Raw genomic sequence first — 27,942 nt, 5'->3', positions numbered from 1 at the left:
TTCTGCCCCCTGCCCAGCCCCAACATCAGCCCTTCAGGGCCCCTCCTGCAGCCCCAGGGGTTCTTCCCCCTCCTCCCCCCATCCCTGAGACTGCAAGAAAGGGGAGGGGCTTCCACAGGTCATAGAGATGAGGAGCCAGGAGCTGGGTAACAGGAGTCCTCCAAGGTCATAGAGACTGGGTTGTGTGAGGTTAGAAAGGCTGATGTCTGGTTCCCCAATGAGATATTCCTCCCCGTCCCCGCTCAGGGACACAGTCTGAGCTGGGATCCCAGCCACACCCAGAACCAGGGTCGGATTCTCCCCCCAGGGACGGAGCCCGGCGGGAAAGTGAAGATCGGGGCCTCGTCACCAGCATCGATAAATGTCACCTGCCCCCGGTCACAGTCCAGACAAACCCGGATCCTGCTGGGGGCCCGGCTCAGGGGCAGGGGGGTCACAGGGGAGGTGAGAGCCCGGAGCTGACCCTCCCATCGCTCCACAGCCCAGATCCCCACCTCAGGGCTATGGCTGATCCGTCCCTTCCTCCCCACAGACTCTCTGGCCACCCCCACAGCCCAGCCTCCCCCCTCCCCCACCTCCATCTCCCAGCAATGTCTCCCCGAGGTGAATCCCTCACAGCCCAGCACACAGGCCCAACAGTCAAATCTCTCAGGGTTGTTGGGTAGATTCTGCTCTGTGTCTCTCCGTATCACACTTTTCCCATCCTCAGACAGGACGAGTTGGGGATGAGCCGTGTCTGGATCCAGAGTCACATGCGCTAGGGAGATAGAATCAGAGCGTTAGGGGCAGAGCTCAGCCCTGGGGGAGGCTGGGACCACTTCTCACACTCCCCAGCAGCCCAGTTCTGGCTGGGACAGGCCTGGATCCCAGGGAGCTGCCTCTCTCCTGGACACCTGAGACTGAGCAGGGATGTCACTGCAGTTCTTCAGTCTGTGTAATGGGAGCCACTTCATTCATTTTTCATTTGCTTGCTGAGGTTTCAGCTCCCTGCTCCCTCTGCTGGGGCTGCTCCATTCCCAGCATCACAGACACAGCAAGGAAGGTTTTAGTGAGGAGGAGGCAGGTACCAGCTTTGAACCCCAGAGGGAAGCTCCCTCTCCTAAATGCAGCCTGCACTCCCCAGCCAGAGTAGGAAGAGCCAGTTAAGAAAAGAGAGAAGGAAATGTCATTCGGGGGGGTAGCCCCATCCCCAGCCCAGAGAGAAGGGAGGAGCTGGCAGCCTCACAGGGAGAGCATCTCCCCACTCCGGGAAGCAGGGAGCAGCTCCAATGGGGGAGCCCAGCCCTGCCCAGTGGAAAGGCAGGATGTTGCAGAAGAGTGTTGGGGAGACCCCCTGCACTGGGGTAAAGCAGAGGAATGTGTCAGCCCTTCAGGCAGAGAGCTCTGTTCACAGGCTGCTCAGGGAGAGTGTTTCTGTTCAGTAGCGTGGGCATGAACTCAGCACTAAGGTTGGTGTCAGGAGTGTTTGTGTGACTTCGGTGTGGGAGCTCCTTACTGTTCAGTGTGTTGTTTTTAGGGCTGTGTGTGTCATGGTCGGTATTGGTTTGGTTGGTAACTTTAGCTACAATCTCATGAAGACATTTTCTGATAATTGAAAGACAATCTCCAGCTGCAATCTCACCCTTTCTGAATCTTCCTAGGGATTCTCCTCTTTTTGTTTCTAGTGCAGATGGCAGAGTGTCTGGAGGGGGGAAGGAGAAAGGAGACGAGAGTTCAGGCTTTCATAGTCATAACAGCATCCCCACTCTCAACTCCTAGAACTGTGTTTTAATTATGACAGAGAAACACACCGAGAAGCACTCAGATATTTAATATAAAAAGGTCTGAAACTTATTTCCCCTCTCAATCAGGCATTGCTCAGCAATGGAGCCAGCATCCTTGCAGCTGGACCCAGGACAGACACTCTGTAAGTGAGATTTACTTTTCCCCTCCTCATCCCCTCCCTCCCGCCTCCAGTTGGTTTCTCTCATTCACTTTCTGCCCTTTGCCATATCTAGACCCAGAGCCTGCAAAGACTTGGGAATAACACGGCTACCCCTCTGAAACCTTAAAGACATCAGACACCCAAAATGTACAGCCCAGGAGCAGTTAGCAAAGTCCAAAACCCCTATGCAGAGAACAGGGTCAAAGTGACCTATACGTAATCTATAGCAATAAACCAATCAGAAAAGAGACCAATAACATGAAAATAGCTTGTATAGCAAAAGCCCTGTCAATTAAAAAGTTCATGAATGTTTATTGTACGAGTTATATAAGATACTTAATATTTGTAACAGTCAAAGATGGTTGAAAAATCTAATAAATATATACTTTGGATCTGTAAAGAGGAACCTGAACTTCACAGGAAATTCCCTGTGATGCAACTATGCCCCAGAAGAAGGTAACTGGCCAGTACATCTATAAGGTATGTCTGTAATTTCTTACTTGAACAGTAATTGCAATGGCAAGGCATGCTTGTGGGACAAATAAAGGTTTCAATCAATCAGCTGGAGTTTCTTGGACCCCAAGTATGTGGCATTTTCACCCAACAATTAAATAGATACATCATCTAATTATCAACCAATTGGCCAGATCCATTCTATTCTGACAGTCTCAGCGGCTCATCCCAATTTCCCCTCCTAGGTCCCTTCTCAGTACCTTTGAACTTCCTGAGAGTCTCCACTAGAGCAACAGTTTTCTGGGAGAAATCACTGAGTCTTAATTCTAACTTAGGAGAAATCTCTTCTGGCTGCTGGAACTTCCCCTTCCCAGACCTAGAGAGAAACAATTTGACATGGTTATATTTCATGTATTGACTCATAAATTCTGGCTAGTGACTCACTGTTCTGATGGGTCTGGAATTAGAATTCCTCTACTTCTCCCAGCTTCAGAGCAAGGCCATGGCAGTGAACCCTTCCCGCCTCCCATGAAGGTCTCATTATTATTCTTCAGCTCTGGCCTGGAGAGACCAGCTCTGGGGACAAAAGGGGAATTGAATCTCCATGGCCAGTTCACTCCTTGGCCTCCATGCTCTGAGGGACAGGAGGTTCCCAGATGAAGTGTAGAAATCTGTCCACTAGGAACTAAACAGAGACATCAACTCCCCCCTCCCCAGCTCATTCCACACAGGTCTCCAAACAATCCTCAGGTGGGAAAGGCTCTTGATCGCTGCTGCCCTGGGCTGAATGGTGACCAGTGCCCCAGCACTGACATACCCATATTCCATCCTTACAATCCTTGGGCAGCCAGTCCCCCAGGGATGTGACATCTCTAGGAAATACTTGAGGTCAGTCCTTCCCACTGAATGGAGAATTCCAGAGTCTTCTATAAAAGGGTGAGAACCTCTGGATGAAGTTGATCAGAGAGACTTGTATCTAGAATGTGACCTTCCCCACACATTTTGCTGTAGAACCCTGGGGAGAGATGGTGGTAACATCATCTCCAAACTCTTTCCCAGCATTGTGAAATGTGAGGGGGAGTGAGAGGGAGCCACGTACCTGCTCAAGGTGCTTCTGACATCCTAGAGGACAGAAATAGAGAGAAGGAATTTCAGTCCCACCTGACACACTTAGAATTCCAGAAGAAGAATTTAGCAAGTCTGGGGAAAAGAGGCTGCGTTCTGGCCCCAGGACCATGCATTTGCTGAGCTAATGAGGCTTTTCCATCTCTTACATCACAGTGTCTGTAACTTTTCAAAAATAATAGTCATTCACATCTCTGCAATACACATTGAGTTACACGGTGATCTCTGACTGCTGGACTTCCGTGCCCATGTTTTAGGAGTAGTCTTGTCCCTGTGTTGGGATCTGGAATATTTCTGACTCAGTCTCACCTGCAACAATTCTGTCACTGGCTTCTGACACTTCCCCTCCATCTCACTGATCAGGTTACCAAGATGGGAAATTTCCTCAGATACTTCACTGACACTTTCATTCTGTATCTTCACTATCTCCTTGTCCAGCTTCTCCAGCTGGGCCAGCAGGAGTCGCTCTTGTTCCTCCAGGAACTGCCGCAGTTGCTGAAATTCAGACACGATCTTCTGCCTCTCGGTTTGTGTTTGTTTCTGTGAAGGAAATTAGAGAAAGGGCTGGTCAGAGACATGGGTGGAGCCTGGAGTATGCTGGAGTGTGTTGGAGGGAGAATTTTTTTCCAAGTTCTAAGTCATCTGACTCTGAACAATATCCTGTGGTTACTAGAGAGAGAATTATCTCACACCTTTCCATTTGGCCCCAGAATCTTGTAATGGGACGTTCCCATGTCTGACGTGGTCTGGATAGTGTGTTATCAATGGCCTTGGAGATGGAGATCCAAAGCAGTGGGACGTGAAAATAAGAAAATACTAAAGACTGTAAAACAACACATCTGGACAACACTCTCAGGCATAAAAGGTGAATGTTAGGAATGGAGAGATTGTCAGAGCACAACGGGACTGCAAGCCAGAAATGAGCAAAGGGATAATTGTTCAGTCATGAAACCAAGACTTCAAAGCCAGGGACACATGTCTCTATTTAGGCTGGAACTCAAAACAGTAAACAAAGATTGCACAAGAGGATTCCAAAAGATATAATTGAACATCCCCCAAACTGAGCTAATAGACAATGAAAACTGTGAAACTGAGGCGTGAATGTGTAACAGTGGAGGTTTATTTTAGTGCACTGGATTTTCTAAATCAAAATTCTGTTATTTCATTAATGTAAATTGTTTCCTATGAAGAGAGTGTAATTAAGCTAACTGTAGTAAATATACAATAGATAAGAATAATAGTTACAGTAGTTTATGGCAGTGGGTTTCAACCAGTGGTCTGTACAGACAATAGATTTCCACAGTGTTCTCTGCACCCCCAGTTCAAAATTATCAAATGCAAAAAGGTTGAAACCCACTGGTTTATGGTATAGTCCTAAGTGGTAATTCATGCAAAAACAACTAATTTTGATTTACTTGTGATTATTCCCCACTTAACAGCTTTCTGCTTTACCCCCAACTGATTGAGATAAAACATAATTGGGCCTCTAGATTGCCCCTGCCTCTCGTTATTGCTCTGATTCAGAATGCCCCTCCATCCGGCTTGTTACAAATGCAGATTAATAATGACAGGCACCTACCTGATATTCCAGGCTTCTCTTCTCTTCTCTCACTTGAAATCCCAGGAGCTTTTCTCTCTCTTCCCTCAGCATCTTCAAATGGGCCTGAATCTTTTCCTGAAGAAACAGAAGCTGAGTTGAGTGGTGTTATTGTTAGGTGTGAGAAGGAGGAGAGCTTTTCCAACACAAACACTCTACTTATGAGTGGAGAACCCAGTAGCTTTATGATATCCGTGATATTAAGGAACTGAAGTCATATTAATGGACACTGGGAGTGTTTCATTTTCAGACTCCTTGAAATTGTTTGACCTTTTTTCCTCATTGATTTATACCAACATGACACTGGCGTCACATCCTTGGATTTTTCTTTCACTGTGAAATATTTTGTTTTTGAGGAAGCTTAACAAACAAAGTGATAGAAATCCCAGAAACCTCCAGGGCTTGAAATATGGACTGGGATTCTCTAAAGAGCCCAATTTCCACTGACTCTCAGCCCTGAACCCCTGGGAACTGGACTGGGTGGATAGAATTGGCTTGGGCATTCGGGCAAACCACATTCGATGTTTTCATTGTTGTCAAGAACAGTTGGGGTTTGCCCTAGTTCTGTCCTGGGCCCTTACAGAGGCAGGGCTGCTTGGGTACCTGTTCCCTAGCTCAGCGCCCAGAAGCAGTGAGTTCCAGAGATTTCAGAATGCCGCACTGTGGGAGAGCAGTGTGAGGATTAATGGAACCAGTTCTGCTGGTTCTTCAGCCTGACCCTGGTCACCACCACCCAGGGGTTAGTTTTGCTACAACTCAGTCTAATCCCCATCATAAGTGCTGACTTCTAATGGTGCCGGTGGGTGCTTGACCTCCCTCTGCCTCCAACCCAACCCTGACTCCACCCCTGCCCTGCCCCTCCCAGAGCCATTCCAACCCCTTCCCCAAAGTCCCTGCCCCAACTCCCCCACCACACCTATTCAACTCCTTCCCCAAATCCCTGCCTCCTCTCCTGAGTGCGCTACTTTCCCACTCCTCCCCCACATCCCTCCTGGAGCTTGATACAGCTGTTTGGTGGTGGCCAGGCGGGAGGTGCTGGGAGGTAGGTGGAGGAGCGGGGACGCAGCATATTCAGGGGAGGAGGAAGAGGCAGGGGGCGGGGAGCTTGCCTGCCAGCGGGTGCAGAGCACCCACTAATTTTTCCCCGTGGGTCCTCCAGCCCTGGAGTACTCATGAAGTCAGCGCCTATGATCCCCATTGTATTTGGCATGGACCTGCGCTGTCAGGAGCCCTTTTGTGTGAAGACTCAATGTGCTTGGAGTCCAAATGGTGTTTAGGACAGTGATCTCCTCTAGTGCAGGCCAGCAGCATCCGAGTTTAACCCCTCATGGAGAAGCACAGGAGTTCAGAATCCCAGTGGGAAACATCATCTCCCTGCAGGGCCTGCCACCTTTATCAAGGCATCTTTCCCTCCTAATGGCCTTTCTTAATTATTGCTCAGTCAGGAGATGGCTATATCTAATTTCTCCAAGGTCTGGGTGATGCAGGCTTGGCAGAAAATGTTCCCACTCTCCAGAGTGACAGGTTCTCTGAAATACTCCAGACAGATGGGACAAGTAGGTTCATGCTGGAATTTTTTCCACAGGCTCCAACTGTGGAGAGCTGGACTCAGCCCTGCAGGACAGAAGCTGCCACTCCCATCCCCGCAGGGCTAACCCTCCGCACTAAGCCCACAACCCAACTACAACTTCCCACAACTCACTGGTGGGTCACAAGCCACCATTTGGGAAATAGCACCCAAGGGGGTCTCAACTCCCTAACCCTGATTCTGAAATTCCTGCCAAGCCCACAAGAGGGAGGGGAGACTGAGCCATGGACTCCCCCTCGTGCCTGCTACCACTCCATCACCTAAAACATTCCCCATAGAAAAGTACAGGCACCTAAGTCTGCACCAAGGAAAACGGACAGCTTTGAAATATGGAATGGTGGCCACCCATGATGACCTATTGTGATTGCTAATGTATGCAAACACAACCCTCTTTACGTGTCGCCCACTCCTAGCCCTGGTTCTTTCTTTATCCACCAGCTGCATATCATCTTCATTAGACTGCGGCTGTGGGCTCTTTGCCTGACTTGTCTGTACAGTGCCTGGCACAACGGGGCCCTAATCCCTCATCGGGGCCTGGAGATGCTACTGCAGTAGAAATCAGAACATTCTATTGATTATGAATTTTTATTACTGCTATTGATGCCAACATGGAAACCTTTATGGGCACAAGGTTCCCACACTGAAATCTACGGCCAAAATTTCCTAAGTGAAATCTGCAGGATGGGGACTGTCTCCCTGTGTCCTCAGGAGATGTGGAAGAGGAACAATGTCGGTCACAGAGTGGCTGGCCCTGTAAAGAGAGAGGGGTCTCAGCCCCACCTGTGATAAACCAGTTCTCCTCTCCAGGTGAGGACAACGAAGGACTGGTGATCACGGCTGGGTGTGACAGAGCCAGTTCTCCTCCCCAGGTGGGGAGAATGAATGAGCAGTGACCGGGAGGAGAAGGGGATGCCATGTAATCCAACCAGGCCTGGGATAGGTAAAACAGAGGCCTATGGAGAGCCAAAGGGAGGAGACCCATGGAGAAGGCAGAGGAGGCCTCGGGATCTTCTTCAGGGTGATAAGGCCAAACTCCAGACTAGAAGACCTGAGAGTCACTGCTCAGAGAGCAGGGGTGTTACTGGCCACAGAAAAGCCCTTGTGGATTATTTCTGGGAACCTCAGAGGGAAATTGAGGTAGGGCTACCCCAGGCCATGAGGGGACACTCTGGAAGCAATGACCCTGCTACAGTGCCCCATTGCTCTGCTGCCTGCTCCCACCCAGTCCCTGCTTCCTGCAATTCCATCTCTGATTATATCAGGCGGACTTGCTGGGGTTTGCAGGACTGGAGCTCCACTCCGGTGCTCCCCGCCAGTCTCATGAGGGTGGGGCTCCCTTCCTGTTGTCATGAGGAGCTCTGCAGGAGAAGAGCAAAGGGGACGTGTGCGAAGCGGGCAGCTCCTCCTGCTCTCTCAGCCCCAGGGAGAGGAGCAGCAGCACGGACATGGTGTTTATAGCTTTGGGAAAGGGTGGAAGTGGGGAGGGGCAGAGAAGTGGGGTCATTCAGTACCCAGGACTCTGTGTATGGGGAGCAGGAGGGGTGGGGTCCGGGTTCATCACTCCCCCTCACTCCATGTCAGCCTTAGGACGTTTATGGAGGGCCACAGTTCTCCACCTGCATCAGCCTTGGGAGGATTCCCAGTTGCTGGGAAACCTCCCTAGGCCTGAAACCCCTCGTTCCTCTCCCGTGGAGCTCACTGAGTAGCTGTCTGGGGCTAAAGGAAACGAATGCTCTGGAAATTCCCAAGGCTCTGCTTATAAAAACAGCAATAGGTTATTTTCCTACCTTGAATTCTTCAGCAGCTTCCTCTGCAGGAATGACAGTGTGATCTCTGTGCTTCTTGGATCTGTCACACACCAGGCTGATGGGGATTTCATCCTCTTTGCAAAACAGTTTTAGAGGCTCCTTGTGTTTCTCACACAGTCTTTCTGGTTCTGGTTCGCTCCCTGAGGGTAACCTGAGTTCTCTGGCTGCTTCCACAATATTCCTGAGCTGCCTGTTCAGCCGGAGGTTCCTCTGGGGAAAAGTCACTCTGCACTGAGGGCAGGAGACGTTGGTAGCCAATCCCTCCCAGAACTGGGTGATGCAGGCTTGGCAGAAATTGTGATCACAGTCTAGAGACAGCGGATCTTTAAAATACTCCAGACAAAAAAGAGAGAATCTTGTTGTAAGCACTCCTTACATGTGTAAACTGCTTCTAACGCATCTGGAGTTTCATGCGTCCAGATGCTGTCAGTTCTCGATGATGGGCCAGCAGAGGATTCTCATGATGCTGAGGTTTGTATCTAGGTGAAGGGATTGCCTGGGAATTAGCAAGGCATTAGTTCAGACACAACGTGACCTGCAGTTATTTTTGTTCACAGAAGGGTCTCCAGAGCTGTATGGGGACGCTGGAGAGACGGATCCTACAGCCCATGTCAGTTGCAGCTCGACTGTGCAATGAGAATACCAGACCCTCTCCAGAACAATGCCCAGAGCCATGTCTTATCTAATTCACTGGGGTAGCTTGACCCTGCTCTACCACTCCACCCCTTCCCCACCTTTCCGCCCAAGACGAAGATGCAGAAAAACCTCTGCCTGCATGTCCCCTAACCTGCAGACACCCGAACTCACGCAACACCACATTTCTTGATAAAATATCCCAGGTTCATAAAATTTCTCTGGTTCGAGTTTGAGCGCGCTGCCTCACCTAAGCCGTCGACACCCGACCTCATGGGTAAATCCCAGAAGGAGCCTCAAACCAGAAAGCAGGTAGGGGAAAGCAGATACTGTAGAGCACTGAGCACGCCCTTCTGATGGGTCTCTGACAATAATCCAGGGAGGCTGCTAGGAAAGCTGTCTTCTAATGACTAGCACTCAGAGTTAGGCACCACCCTGGGCACATGGGAAGACTCAGATCCTACCCGCGACTGACGAAGGCAGGACAAGGCTTCTGAATAAGACGGTTTCCATGGCTCAGCGTGACTGCCCAAACCACAGATCAGGATATTCCTGATGTGAGCAGATCCTGCAGATCTCTTCTGACACACGCTCACTCTGGCTAAAAATAATTAAACAGTCCCGGTCAGAGCGAGAGGGTGAAACATGGTAGAACTGGAAAGCATTTACAACCGGTTCACAAAGAACCTTGCTAAAAATTAGACATGGGTAGAGGACACCGGGCTGTTGAAGGGCACGGGTGCTGCAAATCACTCTGGTCCAGGGCCACATCCAACCCATTGGACCATCCTGTCCCAATCCTGAGCTCCCAGCTGAGCTGGGACCTTCCCCTGGCCCATCCCCCTTCCCCCACCCTCCACCAGAGCTGCAAGCGGCACGAGCGCTGGCACTCAGCTCCCCAGACCTGCTGCTTGAGCATCTGCGCAAGGTGGGGGGGGAGGCGCGAGCTCCAGGGCCGTACACCGAGGGCAAAGTGGGGTAAATTCCACCCCGGGCCCCACAGGGAGCCCTCACAGAAAATCTGAAGCTCCCCAGCCCTAGCCTGCTGTCCCCCTAACCCAGCTCCCCTTGTTCCCAACATACCCTGACCACACCCCCAGAATGCCTCTGCCCCATCCAAGTCTCATTGATGCTGAGGTTTTGTACTGGTGAAGGGATTGCCTGGGAATTGCAGGCATTAGTCAGACACACGTGACATGCAGTTATTTTTTGGCCAATAGAAGTGATCTCCAGAGCTGTGATGGGAAGGCTGGAGAGATGGATCCCTCAGCCCATGTCACTTGCAGCTGACTGTGCCAATGAGAATCCCCAGACTCCTCTCCAGTAACAATCCCAGAGGCGATGTCTTTCTAATTTCCCTGGAGGTGCTTGACCCCTGCTCTGGCCCCCACTCCACCACTTCCCCCACCTCTTCCTGCCCCATGCAAAAAACCTCTGCCTGGCAGCCCCTAACTTCTGCAGACACCTGAACTCAACTCAACACCCACCATTTCTATGATAAAAATTTCCCAGGGTTTCCTAAATTTTTCTGTTTCTGAGTTTGAGCGCTGCTGCCTCACCCTCTAAGAGTCCACACACCTACCTCATGGGTAAATCCCAGAAGGGAGCCTCAAACCAGAAAGCAGGCAGGGGAAAGCCTATCCTGTAAGAAGTGCGCTGAGCACCCCTTCTGGATGACGGTCCCTGACAATATCCAGGGCAGGTGCTGGAGAGGCTTCTTTATGACTTTGAGCTCAGGAATTAGGGCACTTGCCTGGTACATTGGGAGACTCAGGTTCTGCTCCCTGCTCTGCCTGACGGGGAGAAGGGTTTGAAGAGCTGTCTCCACTGCTCAGGTGACTGCCACTAACCACATATGGGTCTGGGATAGGTCCCTGATGTGAGGATCCCAGCAATCTCTTCTGATCACACTGCTCCACTCTGGCTAAATAATTAAACAGTCCCTGGGTCAGAGCGAGAGGGTGACAACCAGTGGTGAGCTGGAGCCTGTTCGCAAGAACCGGTTGCTAAAATTAGATGTGAGTGGAGAACCGGCTGTTAAAGGGCCGGGTGGCTGGGCAAACAACTCTGGTCCATGGGCCACATGTGGCCATGGGACCATCCTGTCCCCCCACCTGAGCTCCCAGCAGAGCTGGGACCTTCCCTGGCCCATCCCCGCTTTCCCCCCTCCTCCACCAGATCTGCAGCGTGCTGAGCTGCCGGCAGTTCAGCTCCCAGACCTGCTGCTTTTTAAGCAGCTGCTTGCAAGGTAAGGGGGGGCTGCGAGCTCCAGGGCCACCTGAGGGAGCAAGTGGGGTAATTTGTCCCGGGCCCCACAGGGGCCCTCATGAGAATCTGAGGCTCCCCCAACCCCACCTCTGCTTCCCCCTACCCAACCCACCCGTTCCCCATCCCCTGACCACCCTCCAGAATCTCTGCCCCCATCCATCCAACCCCCCCCCCACTCCCTGTCCCCGGGACTCCCTGCCCCTTATCCAACCCCCCCAGCCCAGGACTCTTACCATGCTGCTTACCCTGCTCAGAGCCGCGTGGTAAGGCCTGGGCAGGGCTGTGAGCTCCGGGCCAAGAGGCGGGAGCTCAGGCCTCACTGGAGCCAGCCAGGCTGCTGCAGCACTGTCCAGGGTTGCTCCTGGACACGGCGCACTGAGGCTCCGGGAGAGGGGAGAGGCAATGGTAAGTGATGTGATAAGGGGCCGGGGCCAGTGGGGTTGGATAATGGGCAGGGAGTCCTGGGCACAGGGGGGTTGGATGGAGCACAGATTCTGGGGGGATGGTCAGGGGATGGGGAAGGGGGGGTTGGGTAGGTGGGAGTTCCGGGGTCTGTGAGGGTGGTGGTGGATGGGGTTGGGGCAGTCAAGGGACAGGGAGCAGAGCAAGTTGGGTAGGGGCTGGGGTCCGGGTGAGCAGGGCGAGTTGGGTAGGGGCTAGGGTCCGGGGGGTCAGTTAGGGTGAGGGGTCTTGGGAAGGAGCGATCAGGGGACAAGGAACAGGAGGGTTGATGGGTTGTGGGTTCTGAGGGGAGCAGTTGGGGGCAGGACATGGGTGGGGCTCGGATGTGGGGGATAGGCTGTTTTGGGAGGAGGGTGGGGCTTGTACTCACCAGGTGGTTCCCTACCGGGTCTTCAGCAGCAGTTCGGCGGCAGGTCCTTCACTCACTCTGGCACTGAAGGACCCACCACTGCTGGGCCACCGAAGACCCGGTAGGGAACCCATTCCTAAGATTTTGGCAGCTCATCACTGGTGACAACGACTCTGTAGCCTGTGGGTCAGGGCACTAGGGGTAGAAGATGCAGGCGCAGGACCCTGCTCCAATGGCTATTTAATTATAGCCCCTTTCCTATAGCAGGGGCATTTCATTGCAAACCAATGGCTTCAGCCTTTGATCTTTCTTTGGGTTGTGACCTAGGCTCAGTCGAGAGATTCCCCTGTAGATCAGTGAGTCTCAAATTTTTGTACTGCTGACCCCTTTCACATAGCAAGCCTCTGAGTGCTCCCCCCTTTCCAGATGTTTCCCCCTTCTTGCTTCTCACCCATGTCCCTTGTCATAAACAGAGAGTTAAGAGTTAATTCCTCTTTTACCTGTAAAGGGTTAAGAAGCTCAGTAAACCTGTCTGACACCTGACCAGAGGACCAATAAGGGGACAAGACACTTGCAAATCTTGGTGGGGGGGGAAGTCTTTTGTTTGTGCTCTTTGTTTTGGGGGTTGTTCGCTCTTGGGACTAAGAGGGACCAGATGTCAATCCAGGCTCTCCAAATCTTTCTCAATCAGTCTCTCATGTTTCAAACTTGTAAGCAGCAGCCAGGCAAGGCCTGTTAGTCTTATTTTTGTTTTCTCAACTTGTAAATGTTCCTTTTTGCTGAGAGGATTTTACCTGTTTGCTGTAACTTTGAACCTAAGGCTAGAGGGGGTTCCTCTGGGCTATATGAAACTGATTATCCTGTAAAGTATTTTCCATCCTGATTTTACAGAGGTGATTTTTACCTTTCTTTCTTTAATTAAAAGCTTTCTTTTTAAGAACCTGATTGATCTCCTGCCAAGCTCTGGAACTTCTCTTCCCCCTAATCTGCCACTGCACCCATCCAATATATGCATGTAGGAGCCCTGCGCAGCTCATCTGGGTGATTTCAAAGAGCCTGGGGCTCCCAGCCACCGCTACCATGGCAGTGGTAGCAGCCAGGGTTCTCAGGCCCTTTGAAATCTCCTGGGCCCCTTGGAAATTACTCCCTTTGTCCCCCCTCCTCAGTGGCCCCTGGTGGGTGAAAGCAGAATGTATTTTCTGCAGAGAAAAAGAAAAGTCTGGATGGCACATGAATTCTGCGCCTGTGCAGTGGCACAGAATTCCCTAAGGAGTATTTAATTGCCTGTATTGCACTCCCTTTTATGTAATCCCTGGTAGATGCAGTTTCACTCCTTTTCATTATTCATTTTTTTACTCTTGTTCTTAGTTCATTGTCACTTTGGGTAAGACGGTGTAGAGGTAAGTCATTGTGCTACCTGGTTCATTATTGACTTACTTTGCACATGTTCACTAAAGGCACTGACCGATTGTTGGTTTAGAGCCCTTTAAATGGATGAATGTAGCAGCTGCCCTTTGTCCAGGTTAAAAAAGAGAAGACTCAAGGCCACTCTGGAATTTTTGTGTTTTGTGTGTGTGTGTGTGTGTGTGCGCGCGCGCCCAGTCACAAGTTGACTGATAGAGTTTGGAGCAGTGAGCAAAGCAAGATCTCTGCATTTTTTTTTGGATGGGTGGGATGGTTTGGTGCCGCCTTAGAAAATGGAAACAGAACTTCCTACATACTTTGTAAATACACTAGATTGTATGAAAGATACTGTGACGGTCCATGCCCCTAGGGTCAGGGCAGCGTGGCCTATCGGGCACAGTTTATGAAGCAGCAGGGCAACATCACCTAAAGGCCAGAGCTTGCAGCACCCCCTTTGGTGCAGGTCAGCATGGCCTAGTGGCCAGAGTCTATAAAGCAGCCCTTTGGCCCAGGTCAGTGTGACTTAGTAGCCACAATCTATAGCACCGCCCCTTGGGTGCAGGGCAGTGTGGTTTAAGGAGTTTTATGGGGGAAAGAGCATGACACTTACCAATTTCTGCAAGCCGTTCATTTAAAAAATTAACAGAAATAAACAGAAATGAATATTAGGAGCCTTTTTAGGATAAGGCTTTTTAGGAGCTCTTGCAATGGCACCGAGAGCAGTGCACTGTGGGTAGCTATCCCACTATGCAACTGGCTGCAGGGTGCTTTGGGAAGGGTTTGCAGTGCCTCATGGGGCAGGTACAACATCACATGATGCAGGTTTCTCAGCCCCATCGTTCCATGGGCCTCCTACTAGGTCACGTTTCAACTGCCCTGGTAACCCATGAGCCAGTCATCTGGGTCAGAAAGCAGGATCCTGCACTGCTCTACAGCACTGTGCTGTGCGTTATGTGCACAAGGCTGCAAGAGGAGCTCAATGTGGGGGCGATTCACCATCACCCTGACCCCAGCCTCCTCCTTGTAGAAGTGACAGGTCTGTCGTTCTGCACCAGGGGCAACTATTTGCCTCCTGCTCTGCCTGCCACAGCTCTTTGGGTTTTACACGGCCCTGCCACATGTCCATATCACTGCCCTTCCCCTCCATCCCTGCACAAGTTCCGGTGGCTGGATCAGAGCTAGGCCTGCACAGCCTCCTCTCCCCACAGACCCGTGAGATCCACCATCTCCCGCAGACTCCAGGCAGGAGCCATTTGCTGCGTGGAGCGGGCCTGCTCTGCTGGGCAGTTACTATGTGAGCTCTCCACACTGAGCAAACAGGAAGAGCAAATTCACACCTTCCTGGGGCTTTAACAGGGGAGCGGAATTCACCTGGGTACCTGGCTGCCGGGCAGCAGGGTTCAAAATGGTGACCAGGGCGGGATTCTGGGATTGACACCTCGTGGAGGCCACTTAGGGCAATGCAAACAACACGATGTTCACACTGACTTTGTGTCACTCTAACTATGTCATCCTAAGCTCCATGCCTCCCCTTGAGGGGGGTTTATTATGCCGGCGTAACATGCGAGTCGAAGCAGCGGGAGAAGCATTACAGCGTGTACATCTGCATAGTAAGGTTGATGTCAGCTGCCTTATGTTGACAAAACCACGTCATGTAGACAGGGCCTTTGAAAGACCAGGAAGTGGTTATGGTGAATAGCCCTGGGGCAACAAGATGTAGCTCTGCAGGCCCAAACACACTTGTTAAGGATTCACAAAGGAGCTCAGGTACCTAGAAAAATCAGTCAGCTGCCAATCTTGTGAGTGGGGCCTGATCCTGCCAGCTTGCCAACCAGATTGGGTCCCATTCAAACATCTGTCCACCGGAGGTGGAGAAGGTGGTGTTCCCATCACTCTGTCATTATTTATCTAAAGGTGGTGGCTGCAGCTCTCTCTCGATACAAGGATGATGTCTGCCAGGGGGAAAAGATCTTAACACCCTTGGCAGAAGCCTACATGTTGTGAAAGATACTGGCAACCCCCTGTAACAACTAACAGTTCAGCCATTAGGGGGAAGCAGAAACCTCACCTACACAGTAACCTGAACTTTTGAACTGTCTTCTCTCTTCTGCCTTAAAGCAGGAGAAACTAGCTCCAAACCGGTTTTCACTGACCATATAACAGAAGTACGGGGTCTGACAACCACCAATCAAGTGTTAACATGGCAAGGATCTCTATCTGAATGTGTATAAAAGCGTTGTGAGGTTTGTATAGGATGGAGTTTTTTTGTACCAAGGTACAAGGCTCTCCTTTCTTCTGCAGAATAAAGCAACCTTTCCTTATCTCTGTCTGGCTGTCATTGGCTCTCAGCCAGGCGGACCTGATAGTTTGGTAACAATATGAAATCTTTCAATGTGAGGGAGCCAGTGTGCAGGTGGCAACCTCATGAAACTTGAGAGGAAGGAGCCCTGGATTCGGTAGCAGAGAAGTCCAAGACAACCAGGGGTCTCTGTCCTGCTGCAGCCCTCATCTGCCTTTACAGTCACAGAGAATTGGCACATTCTCAAATACACCTGTTCTGCTGTTGGGGTCTTCAAAAGTTTGGACTCCCATGAGGTTGAAGACCCCCCACCCCACAGGACTGAAGCGCCAAGACCCCATCCCCACAGGGCTGAAGCCCTCAGCCACAACAGGTGCCTTTCGTGGGGCTGAAGCCCCAAGATCCCCTCCTCACAGGGAGGAAGCCCAGAGCCCAGGCAGGTCCCTCCCATGGGGCTGAAGCCACAAGCCCCAACTCTCAAATGTCCACTTTCTGTCTCAGGGGTGGCCAAACTAACTAACCCTCCAAGTCACGGTGTCCAGTGTCTTGTTCTCCTAGGAGGGCCACCCTCAGCGAACAGTTCTAAGGGGCTGTTCAGACAAAGCGCAGTCCAAACTTCTCAAGCTTTCATGGGTGAATACTCACTTCGTGTGTATTCTTAAAGTAACTAGGTACAGCAGGGGTGGCCAATCTGTGGCTCCGGAGCGAATGCAGCTCTTCAGAAGTTAATATTCGGCTCTTTGCATACGCACTGACTCCGGGGCTGGAACTACAGATGCCAACTTTCCAATGTACCGAGGGGTGCTCACTACTTAAACCGCGGCTGTGCCCCAGGCCCTGACCCCATCCCACTCCACTCCACCCCTTCTCTTAAGGCCCCCACCCCTTCCCATGCCCTCACTCCTCCCTCCTTCCCCCCAGAGCCTCCTGACCACCGCAAAACAGCTGACCGTGGTGGGCAGGAGGCATGGGAAGGGAGAGGGAGGTGCCGATAGGCAGGTCCACCAATGGGTGGGAAGCTCCGGAGGTGAAGAGGGGAACTGATGGGGGGCTGCTGATTTATTACTGTGGCTCTTTGGCAATGTACGTTGGTAAATTCTGGATCCTTCTCAGGCTCAGGTCAGCCACCCCTGAGTTACAGTCTCACCTTCAGTGACGTTGTATAAATCTCTGTCCCTCTTGTGTTCCCTTCTCTTCCCCCCTCATTCATACTGTTCATTATCACAAACCATTTTCCTAGTCCTCATTTCCCATCTCTGTTTATTTCTCTGTGTCTCTTCCATTCTTCTCTGCTCCTGTCAGAGACCAGCCCCCTCACGTTATCCATTCTTCTCCCTGAGTTTATCCCTTCCCCTCTCCCTGCCTCTGATCCTTTCCCCTCTCCAAAGTGTTTTCCTGTCATTGGTTTTATGTTTAATTTTCACCCTTTCTCCAGGACTCTCTGTTTCTTTTGTTTTACTTTATCTTTTCCTTGTGTTTTCTCTGTTCCTTCTGGCTCAGCCCAGCCTGGCCTCCCTGATTCTCACAGTGTTGCTAACCCCAGAAGCTAAAAATCATGACGCAGAACTGAAATTGACTCCCCAAAACATGAGGTTTCCAAAAAAACATTATATAATGTAGCCTGGTTTATCCTATGATTTTTTAACTCTCCCTGTCCATGCCCCATGGTGTGACAAATACAGTGGTGCCAACCCTGCATCTACAGGGGAAGGTGACTTGGGCCCCTGCAGCAGGAACTCTGGCTGGGAGACCCCAGTGAGATCCAATGACACCGATCTGTACAAACCACTCCCTGCTGCTGCTGCTGCTTCTCCCCAACCCCCAAACTCTGATTGATCAATGCTGTGTCCCTGTCACCAACACCCCTGCCCTGTGTCCAGCCCGGCTGTTAGTTCTGGTCCCTATCCAGCCCCCACCTCTGCCCCTCAGGTCCCCTCTGCTCCTCCTTCAGCAGCCCCAGAGATTCTTCCTCCTCCCATCCCTGGGGCTGCAGAGAGGGAGTGGGAGCAGCTTCCAGCAGCCATAGAGATGAGGTGCCAGGGGCTGGGTCGATGTGAGTCCTCCAAGATCATAGAGACTTGGGTCCATGAGGCTGCAGAGGATGATTTCCGGTGCCCCCCTCTGCTGTGTCTCAGGGACACAGTCGGAGCCGGGATCCCCCCACCCAGAGCCAGGGTCGGATTTTCCCCCCAGGGATGGAGCCCGGCGGGAAAGTGACGATTGGGGCCTCGTCACCAGCATCGATAAATGTCACCTGCCCCCGGTCACAGTCCAGACAAACCCGCATCCTGCTGGGGACCCGGCTCAGGGGCAGGGAGGTCACAGGGGAGGTGAGAGCCTGGAACTGACCCCCTAACCGCTCCACAGCCCAGATCCCCCCCTCAGGGTTATGGCTGATCCATCCCTTCCTCCTCAGAGACTCTCTGGCCACCCCCACAGCCCAGAATCGCCCAGCCCCCACCTCCACCTCCCAGCAATGTCTCCCCGAGGTGTATCCCGCACAGCCCAGCACACACAGCGCAGTGTCAAATCTCTCAGGGTTGTTGGGCAGTCGCTGCCGTGTGTCTCCCCATCTCACACTTTTCCGATCCTCAGACAGGACAAGTTGGGGATGAGCCGTGTCTGGATCCAGAGTCACATTTGCTGGGGAGAGAGAGAATCAGAGGGTCAGGGGCAGAGCTCGGCAGGGGCGTAGCCAGGTTCTAAGAGCAGGGGGAGCAAACATTAAAAAGGAGCCCCCCTCTTGGCTCCTCCTCTGGTCATGCCCCCTTGGCTGGCTGGCTGCGCCGTGCCGTGTGCCCCCCCACATGGCTCCTCCGGCCATGCTGTGGCGCCCCCACTCTCCCCCTCCCCATGACTCCTCTGGCTGTGCCGCCCCCTCCCCATGGCTCCTCTGGCTGTGCTGCCCACCCTTGCCTGCAGGAACCCAGCGCCTGCCCAGCAGGCCAAGCTTCAGAGTGGAGCGTGGGCCCCGCCTGCTGGTGCCATGGTAACCCTTAACTAAGGTGCTGCTTTTGGAAATGTGCTGAGGGGAAGCAGTTGCTTCCCGTGCACCCCCCTAGCTACGCTACTGGAGCTCAGCCCTGGGGGAGGCTGAGACCATTTCTCACACTTCCCAGCAGCCCCGTCCTGTCTGCAACAGGCCTGGATCCCAGGGAGCTGCCTCTGCCTTGGGCACCTGTGACTGAGCAGAGATGTCAGTGAAGTTCCTCGGCATGAACTCAGCACTAAGGTTGGTGTCAGGAATGTTTGTGTGACTTCAGCGTGGGAGCTCCTCACTGATCAGTGTGTTGTTTTTAGGGCCGTGTGTCATGGTCGGTGTTGGTTTGGCTGGTAACTTTAGCTACAATCTCATGAAGACATTTTCAAAGGAATTTTCTGATCATTTAAGGCAATCTCCAGCTGCAATCTCACCCTGTCTTAATGTTTCTAGGGATCCTCCTCTTTTTGTCTCTAGTGCAGACGGCAGAGTGTCTGGAGGGGGGGAAAGAGAAAGGAGATGAGATTTCAGGCTTTCATATTTATAACAGCGTCCCCACTCTCAACACCTAGAACTGTCTTTTAATTGTGACAGAGAAACACACCAAGAAATTTAATATGAAAAGGTCTGAAACTGTCTCTTTCCTCTCTCATTCAGATTCAGGCATCTCCCAGCAATGGGACCAATATCCTGCAAGCCACACAACCATCCTAGGACAGATTATCTGTAAGTGAGATTTACTTTTCCCCTCCTCATCCCCTCCCTCTCTTCAGACTCCAGTTGGTTTGTCTCATTCATTTACTGCCTTTTGTCATAACCTAGACCCAGAGCCTGCAAAGACCTTGGAATGAAAGTAACTTTGCCCACTTTGGTCCCTTTGACACTAACGGGATATTGAGAGTTTGCAAAATCCTGGCTCTAATTGTGAGCTGTTGGGGCAGTTTACTCAGCGTCTCCACAGAGAGCAGCACAACGGGGCCTCGTCCTCCATAGGCAGAAATAGAAATAATAGTAAAATCATTTTATAAATGTGGAAATTGAGGGGTGACTCTGCTATTCAGTGGCTGGTGGGGCCGGTGCAGACCTTGGCATAGGCTGAGGAAGTTCTGAAGCCAACCAGAGTTACCTCATTATGACAGTGGCCCTTGTGTGTCTAGCCCGGAGTGCAGAGTATCAGAGGTCCAGCTTTACTCTGCCCATGTTCTTCTATCCTTTATCCATCCCTCTCCCTCTTCCACCCGCCCTCATCAGGCCTACCCCATTCCCAGCCCTCTCAGGAACACGCCTTGTGCCTGCAGTTGCTGGGGAGGAGGCACGAGAGCAAGAGGCCCCTGTGCTGGAGGGATCCCTCACCATGGAGGAGGGGCATTCTCCTTTCCTACAGCCCATTTGTCCCAGACTAGCTGCCACACAGGACCAGACCACAGTAATGGGCTGAGTCCATCTCTAACAAATGGCCTTTAATTTAGGGTCTAGATTTTGGCACCTGGGGCCTCTCAGATGACTTGGGCACCTGCAGCTCCCACTTATTCCACCTGTGGAGGCTGTCCAGCTCTGGAGCACCTGCCCTGCAGTTCTCTAGCTGGGAGAAAGAAACCCAGATGCCCCAAATAAGGCCATTTTGGGGAATTTGGGACGGAATATTGTGACCTTTGGTAAATCATGAATTCATGTGAGACGTCCTGATGCTGGGGCCCCAGCTACATCTGCTCCATTTATTTGTTTTCCACTAGTTATTAAGTTAAGTATTGAGAATTGATACAAGGGTCATTTCATATGAAGCAATTTGGACAGATGGAGATTGTGCGTTTGCACTGACTGACTTGGCTTTGGCCTGGTGAGCAGTTTGCTGGACATAAGGGAAATGTTGCCTTAAGGACCTTGTTATTAAGCGATGTGTTCATAAGTTGCTCTGGGGGACAAAGATGTTTTGACCACACAATGTGCTTAAAGACACCAGACACCCACAATGTGCTGCCCAGGAGCAGTTAGCAAAGTCCAAAACCCCTATGCAGAGAATAGAATCAAAGTGGTCTATACATAACCTGTGGAAATAAACCAATCAGAAAAGAGACCAAAAACATGAAAATAGCTTGTATAGGAAAAGCCCTGCCAATTAAAAGGTTTGTGCATGTTTATTGTATGAGTTAAATAAGATGCTTAATATTTGTAACAGTCAAAGATGATTGAAATAACTAAAATATATAATTTGGATCTGTAAAGAGGAATCTGAAATTCACAGGAAATTTCCTGTGATGCACCTATGGCCCAGTAGAAGGTAACTGGCCACTACTTCTTTCAGTATGTCTCTAATTTCTTACTTTAATACTAATTGCAATGTTTACAGGTTTGGATTAATCAACTGGAGTGTCTTGGACCCCAAGCATGTGGCATTCTCACCAACTATTGAATAGATCCATCATCTAATTATCAACCAATTGGCCAGATCCATTCTATTCCCACGGTTCATCCCAATTTCCCCTCCTAGGTCCCTTCTCAGTACCTTTGAACTTCCTGAGAGTCTCCATTAGAGCAACAGTTTTCTGGGAGAAATCACTGAGCCTTAATTCTAACTTAGGAGAAATCTCCTCTGGCTGCTGGAACTTCCCCTTCCCAGACCTAGAGAGAAACAATTCCACATGGTTATATTTCATTTATTGACTCATAAATTCTGGCTAGTGAATCACTGTTCTAATGGGTCTGGAATTCCTCTACTTCTCACAGCCTCAGAGCAAGGCCGTGGCAGTGAAACCTTCCCCCCAAAAGGTCTCATTATTATTCTTCAGCACTGGCCTAGAGAGTCTAGCTCTGGAGACTAAAGGAGAATTGTGTCTCTACGGCCAGTTCACTCCTTGGCCTCCATGCTCTGAGGGACAGGAAGTTTCCAGATGAAGTGTAGAAATCTGTCCTCTAAGTACTAGACTGAGGCACCAACTCCCTGCTTCCCAGCTCATTCCACACAGGTCTCCAAACAGCCTTTAGGTGGGAAAGACTCTTGACCACTGCTGCCCTGGGCTGAATGGTAACCAGGGCCTCAGCACTGACAGGCCCATATTCCATCCCTACAATCCTGAGGCAGCCAGTCCCTCAGGGAGGTGACATCTCTAAGAAATACTTGAGGTCAGTCCTTCCCACTGAATGGAGAATTCCAGAGTCTTCCATAAAAGGGTGAGAACCTCAAGATGAAGTTGATCAGAGAGATTTGGATCCAAAATATGACCTTCCCCACACATTTGGCTGTAGAACCCTGGGGAGAAGCGGTGGTAACATCACCACCAGCATTGTGACGTGCGAGGGGGAATGAGAGAGCCACATACCTGCTGAAGGTGCTTCTGACATCCTAGAGGAAAGAAAGAGAATTTCAGTCTCACCTGACACACTTAGAATTCCAGAAGAAGGGATTTAGCAAGTATGGGGAAAAGAGGCTGTAATCTGGCCACAGGGCCATGTATTTGCTGAGCTAATGAGGCTTTTCCACTTTTTACATCACAGTCTCTGTAACTTTTCAAAAACAATAGTCATTCACATCTCTGCAATACACATTGAGTTACACGGTGATCTCTGACTGCTGGACTCCTGTGCCCATGTTTTAGGAGCAGTCTTGTCCCTGTGTTGGGGTCTGGAGTATTTCTAACTCAGTCTCACCTGCAACAATTCAGTCACTGGCTTCTGACACTTCCCCTCCATCTCACTGATCACGTTATTGAGATGGGAAATTGCCTCAGATCGTTTACTGACGTTTTCATTCTGTATCTTCACTATCTCCTTGTCCAGCTTCTCCAACTGGGCCAGCAAGAGCCGCTCTTGTTCCTCCAGGAACTGCCGCAATTGCTGAAATTCAGACACAATCTTCTGCCTCTCGGTTTGTATATTTCTCTGTGAAGGAAAATAGGGAAAGGGCTGGTCAGGGGACATGGATGGAGCCTGGAGTCCTTTCATAGAGTGCTGAGTGTGTAGGACGGAGAATTTTTTTCCAAGTTCTAAGTCATCTGACTCTGAACAATATCCTGTGGTTTCTGGAGAGAGAATTATCTCACACCTTTCCATTTGGCTCCAGAATCTCATAAGAGGACATTCCCATGTCTGACATGGTCTGGGTAGTGCGTTATCGGTGGCCTTGGAGATGGAGATCCAAAGCAGCGGGTGGTGAAAATAAGAAAATACGAAGGACTGTAAAACGACACATCTGGAAAACACCCTCAGGCATAAAAGGTGAATGACAGGAATGGAGAGATAGTCAGAGCACAACGGGACTGCAAGCCAGAAATGAGCAGAGGGATAATTGTTCAGTCATGAAACCAAGACTTCAAAGTTAGGGACACATGTCTCTATTTAAGCTGGAACTCAAAACAGTAAACAAGGATTGCACAAGGGGATTCCTCAAGATATAATTGAACATTCCCCAAACTCTGAGCTAACAAACAATGAAAACGGTGAAACTGAGGCGTGAATGTGTAACAGTGGGGGTTTATTTTAGTGCACTGGATTTTCTAATTCAAAATTCTGTTATTTCATTAATGTAAAATGTTTCCTGTGAAGAAAGTGTAATTAAACTAACTAGTAAATATACAATAGATAAGAATAATAGTTACAGTAGTTTATGGCAGTGGGTTTCAACCTATGGTCTGTACAGACAATGGATTTCCAAAGGGGTCTCTGCACCTCCAATTCAAAATTATCAAATGTAGAAAGGTTGAAACCCACTGGTTTGTGGTGTAGGCCTAAGTAGTAATTCCTGCTAAAACAACTAATTTTGATTTACTTGTGATTATTCTCCACTTAACGGATTTCTGCTTTACCTGCCCCAACTGATTGAGATAAAATGTGATTGAGCCTCTAGATTGCCCTGCCTCTCGTTATTGCTCTGATTCAGAACGCCCCTCCATCCGGCTTGTTACAAATGCAGATTAATAATGATGGGCCTCTACCAGATATTCCTGGCTTCTCTTCTCTTCTCTCACTTGAAATCCCAGGAGCTTTTCTCTCTCTTCCCTCAGCATCTTCAAATGGGCCTGAATCTTTTCCTGAAGAAACGAAACTGAGTTGAGTGGTGTTATTGTTATTGTTAAGAGTGAGAGTGAGGGTGGGAGCTTTTCCAACACAAACAAACACTCCACTGATGAGTGGAGAACCCAGTAGCTTTACAATATCCGTGATACCAAGGAATTGAAGTCATATTAGTGAACGCTGGGAGTGTTTCATTTTCAGACTCCTTGAAACTGTTTGACCTTTTTTCCTTATTGATTTATACCAACATGACACTGGCGTCACATCCTTGGATTTTTCTTTCACTGTGTGAAATATTCTGTTTTTGAGGAAGCTTAACAAACAAGGTGATAGAAATCTCAGAAACCTCCAGGGCTTGAAATATGGACTGGGATTCTCAAAAGAGCCCAATTTCCACTGAATTTCAGCCCTGAATTCCTGAGGACTGGACTGGGTGGATAGAATTGGCTTTGGCACTAGGGCAAACCACATTTGATGTTTTCATTGTTGTCAAGAACAGTTGGGGTTTGCCCTAGTTCTGTCCTGGGCCCTTACAGAGGCAGGGCTGCCTGGGTGCCTCTTCCCCAGCTCAGCGCCCAGAAGCAATGAGTTCCAGAGATTTCAAAATGCCGCATTGTGCAAGAGCAGTATAAAGACTAATGGAATCAGTTCGGCTGGTTCTTCAGCCTAACCCTGGTCACCACCACCCAGGGGTTAGTTTAGCTACAACCCACTCTAATCCCCATATCCCCGCCCTGGTCCCGCCTCCTCCCCTGAGTGCGCTACATTCCCACTCCTCCCCCACATCCCTCCTGGAGCTTGCTACAGCTGTTTGGTGGTGGCCAGGCGGGAGGTGCTGGGAGGTAGGTGGAGGAGTGGGACTGTAGCATGCTCAGGGGAGGAGGAGGAGGCAGGGGGCGGGGAGCTTGCCTGTCAGCGGGTGCAGAGCACCCACGAATTTTTCCCCGTGGGTCCTCCAGCCCTGGAGCACTCATGGAGTCGGTGCCTATGATACCCATTGTATTTGGCATGGACCTGCGCTGTCAGGAGCCCTTTTGTGTGAAGACTCAACGTGCTTGGAGTCCAAATGGTGTTTAGGACAGTGATCTCCAGTGCAGGCCAGCAGCATCTGAGTTTAACCCCTCGTGGAGCACCGCAGGAGTTCAGAATCCCAGTGGGAAACAACATCTCCCTGCAGGGCCTGCCACCTTTATCAAGGCATCTTTCCCTCCTAATGGCCTTTCTTAATTATTGCTCAGTCAGGAGATGGCTATATCTAATTTCTCCAAGGTCTGGGTGATGCAGGCTTGGCAGAAAATGTTCCCACTCTCCAGAGTGACAGGTTCTCTGAAATACTCCAGACAGATGGGACAAGTAGGTTCATGCTGGAATTTTTTCCACAGGCTCCAACTGTGGAGAGCTGGACTCAGCCCTGCAGGACAGAAGCTGCCACTCCCATCCCCGCAGGGCTAACCCTCCGCACTAAGCCCACAACCCAACTACAACTTCCCACAACTCACTGGTGGGTCACAAGCCACCATTTGGGAAATAGCACCCAAGGGGGTCTCAACTCCCTAACCCTGATTCTGAAATTCCTGCCAAGCCCACAAGAGGGAGGGGAGACTGAGCCATGGACTCCCCCTCGTGCCTGCTACCACTCCATCACCTAAAACATTCCCCATAGAAAAGTACAGGCACCTAAGTCTGCACCACGGAAAACGGACAGCTTTGAAATATGGAATGGTGGCCACCCATGATGACCTATTGTGATTGCTAATGTATGCAAACACAACCCTCTTTACGTGTCGCCCACTCCTAGCCCTGGTTCTTTCTTTATCCACCAGCTGCATATCATCTTCATTAGACTGCGGCTGTGGGCTCTTTGCCTGACTTGTCTGTACAGTGCCTGGCACAACGGGGCCCTAATCCCTCATCGGGGCCTGGAGATGCTACTGCAGTAGAAATCAGAACATTCTATTGATTATGAATTTTTATTACTGCTATTGATGCCAACATGGAAACCTTTATGGGCACAAGGTTCCCACACTGAAATCTACGGCCAAAATTTCCTAAGTGAAATCTGCAGGATGGGGACTGTCTCCCTGTGTCCTCAGGAGATGTGGAAGAGGAACAATGTCGGTCACAGAGTGGCTGGCCCTGTAAAGAGAGAGGGGTCTCAGCCCCACCTGTGATAAACCAGTTCTCCTCTCCAGGTGAGGACAACGAAGGACTGGTGATCACGGCTGGGTGTGACAGAGCCAGTTCTCCTCCCCAGGTGGGGAGAATGAATGAGCAGTGACCGGGAGGAGAAGGGGATGCCATGTAATCCAACCAGGCCTGGGATAGGTAAAACAGAGGCCTATGGAGAGCCAAAGGGAGGAGAAGGCAGAGGAGGCCTCGGGATCTTCTTCAGGGTGATAAGGCCAAACTCCAGACTAGAAGACCTGAGAGTCACTGCTCAGAGAGCAGGGGTGTTACTGGCCACAGAAAAGCCCTTGTGGATTATTTCTGGGAACCTCAGAGGGAAATTGAGGTAGGGCTACCCCAGGCCATGAGGGGACACTCTGGAAGCAATGACCCTGCTACAGTGCCCCATTGCTCTGCTGCCTGCTCCCACCCAGTCCCTGCTTCCTGCAATTCCATCTCTGATTATATCAGGCGGACTTGCTGGGGTTTGCAGGACTGGAGCTCCACTCCGGTGCTCCCCGCCAGTCTCATGAGGGTGGGGCTCCCTTCCTGTTGTCATGAGGAGCTCTGCAGGAGAAGAGCAAAGGGGACGTGTGCGAAGCGGGCAGCTCCTCCTGCTCTCTCAGCCCCAGGGAGAGGAGCAGCAGCACGGACATGGTGTTTATAGCTTTGGGAAAGGGTGGAAGTGGGGAGGGGCAGAGAAGTGGGGTCATTCAGTACCCAGGACTCTGTGTATGGGGAGCAGGAGGGGTGGGGTCCGGGTTCATCACTCCCCCTCACTCCATGTCAGCCTTAGGACGTTTATGGAGGGCCACAGTTCTCCACCTGCATCAGCCTTGGGAGGATTCCCAGTTGCTGGGAAACCTCCCTAGGCCTGAAACCCCTCGTTCCTCTCCCGTGGAGCTCACTGAGTAGCTGTCTGGGGCTAAAGGAAACGAATGCTCTGGAAATTCCCAAGGCTCTGCTTATAAAAACAGCAATAGGTTATTTTCCTACCTTGAATTCTTCAGCAGCTTCCTCTGCAGGAATGACAGTGTGATCTCTGTGCTTCTTGGATCTGTCACACACCAGGCTGATGGGGATTTCATCCTCTTTGCAAAACAGTTTTAGAGGCTCCTTGTGTTTCTCACACAGTCTTTCTGGTTCTGGTTCGCTCCCTGAGGGTAACCTGAGTTCTCTGGCTGCTTCCACAATATTCCTGAGCTGCCTGTTCAGCCGGAGGTTCCTCTGGGGAAAAGTCACTCTGCACTGAGGGCAGGAGACGTTGGTAGCCAATCCCTCCCAGAACTGGGTGATGCAGGCTTGGCAGAAATTGTGATCACAGTCTAGAGACAGCGGATCTTTAAAATACTCCAGACAGATGGAACAGGTCAGTTCATCCTGGAGCGTTTTTGCTGGATTTGCAGCAGCCATGGCCTCTAGTGCAGGAAAGAGTCAAGAGAGAAGTTTAGGTTCACTTCCTTCTCTTCAGAAATGGGCTGATTGAACTTTGTACCATTAGATGTTTCCTTTCTGGGTGTGGTCTCATGTGATTTCTTTTTTGTGGACTGTAAAGAGCCTTTGAATGAAGTGTGATGAGTCTAAATTGTCACCAGCTCCTCCGAAATGTCTGCCAGGCCCCAAACTGTGGACTAGTCACTTGGGTCAAAAAGGGGTAACGAGTGACTGCGGGTTTCACTGCCTGACATGAGGATCTGATGGGGCAGCCTGGGAAGGAGGGTGAGATTCACAGCTGCTGACTCCTACTGCCTGTTCCCTACCTGGCCTTCAGGCTCCTTAAGACCCATGTCTCTCTGGTGCTTGTGTAACCCACTGGGGTGTGTGTGGAGCTGGTACAGTTACAAAAGGTTGAATATTTAGCATAAGCTGGGGCAGCCTG

The 27,942-nt window shown here is 50.7% G+C and overlaps 1 protein-coding gene across 1 annotated transcript; it reads right to left on the bottom strand.

The window, feature by feature from the left end:
* Nucleotide 1: 1 nt before the first annotated feature.
* On the bottom strand, nucleotides 2-27,906 carry LOC142045776 (zinc finger protein RFP-like). The gene is given in 15 exon segments (XM_075071483.1): nucleotides 2-757; nucleotides 1,622-1,681; nucleotides 2,638-2,753; nucleotides 3,477-3,499; nucleotides 3,812-4,042; nucleotides 5,082-5,177; nucleotides 8,475-8,783; nucleotides 8,785-8,866; nucleotides 18,052-18,553; nucleotides 19,325-19,384; nucleotides 21,394-21,509; nucleotides 22,208-22,230; nucleotides 22,536-22,766; nucleotides 23,819-23,914; nucleotides 27,060-27,906. Coding segments are annotated over 15 exon segments (2,877 nt in total). The 5' UTR covers nucleotides 27,477-27,906; the 3' UTR covers nucleotides 2-242.
* Between the last annotated feature and the right edge of the window lie 36 nt (nucleotides 27,907-27,942).

This window comes from Chelonoidis abingdonii, chromosome 12 (assembly GCF_003597395.2).
Source record: "Chelonoidis abingdonii isolate Lonesome George chromosome 12, CheloAbing_2.0, whole genome shotgun sequence".
NCBI lineage: Eukaryota > Metazoa > Chordata > Testudines > Testudinidae > Chelonoidis > Chelonoidis abingdonii.
Note: the sequence above shows the minus strand (reverse complement) of the source record. Positions and strands in the feature narration are given on the sequence as shown.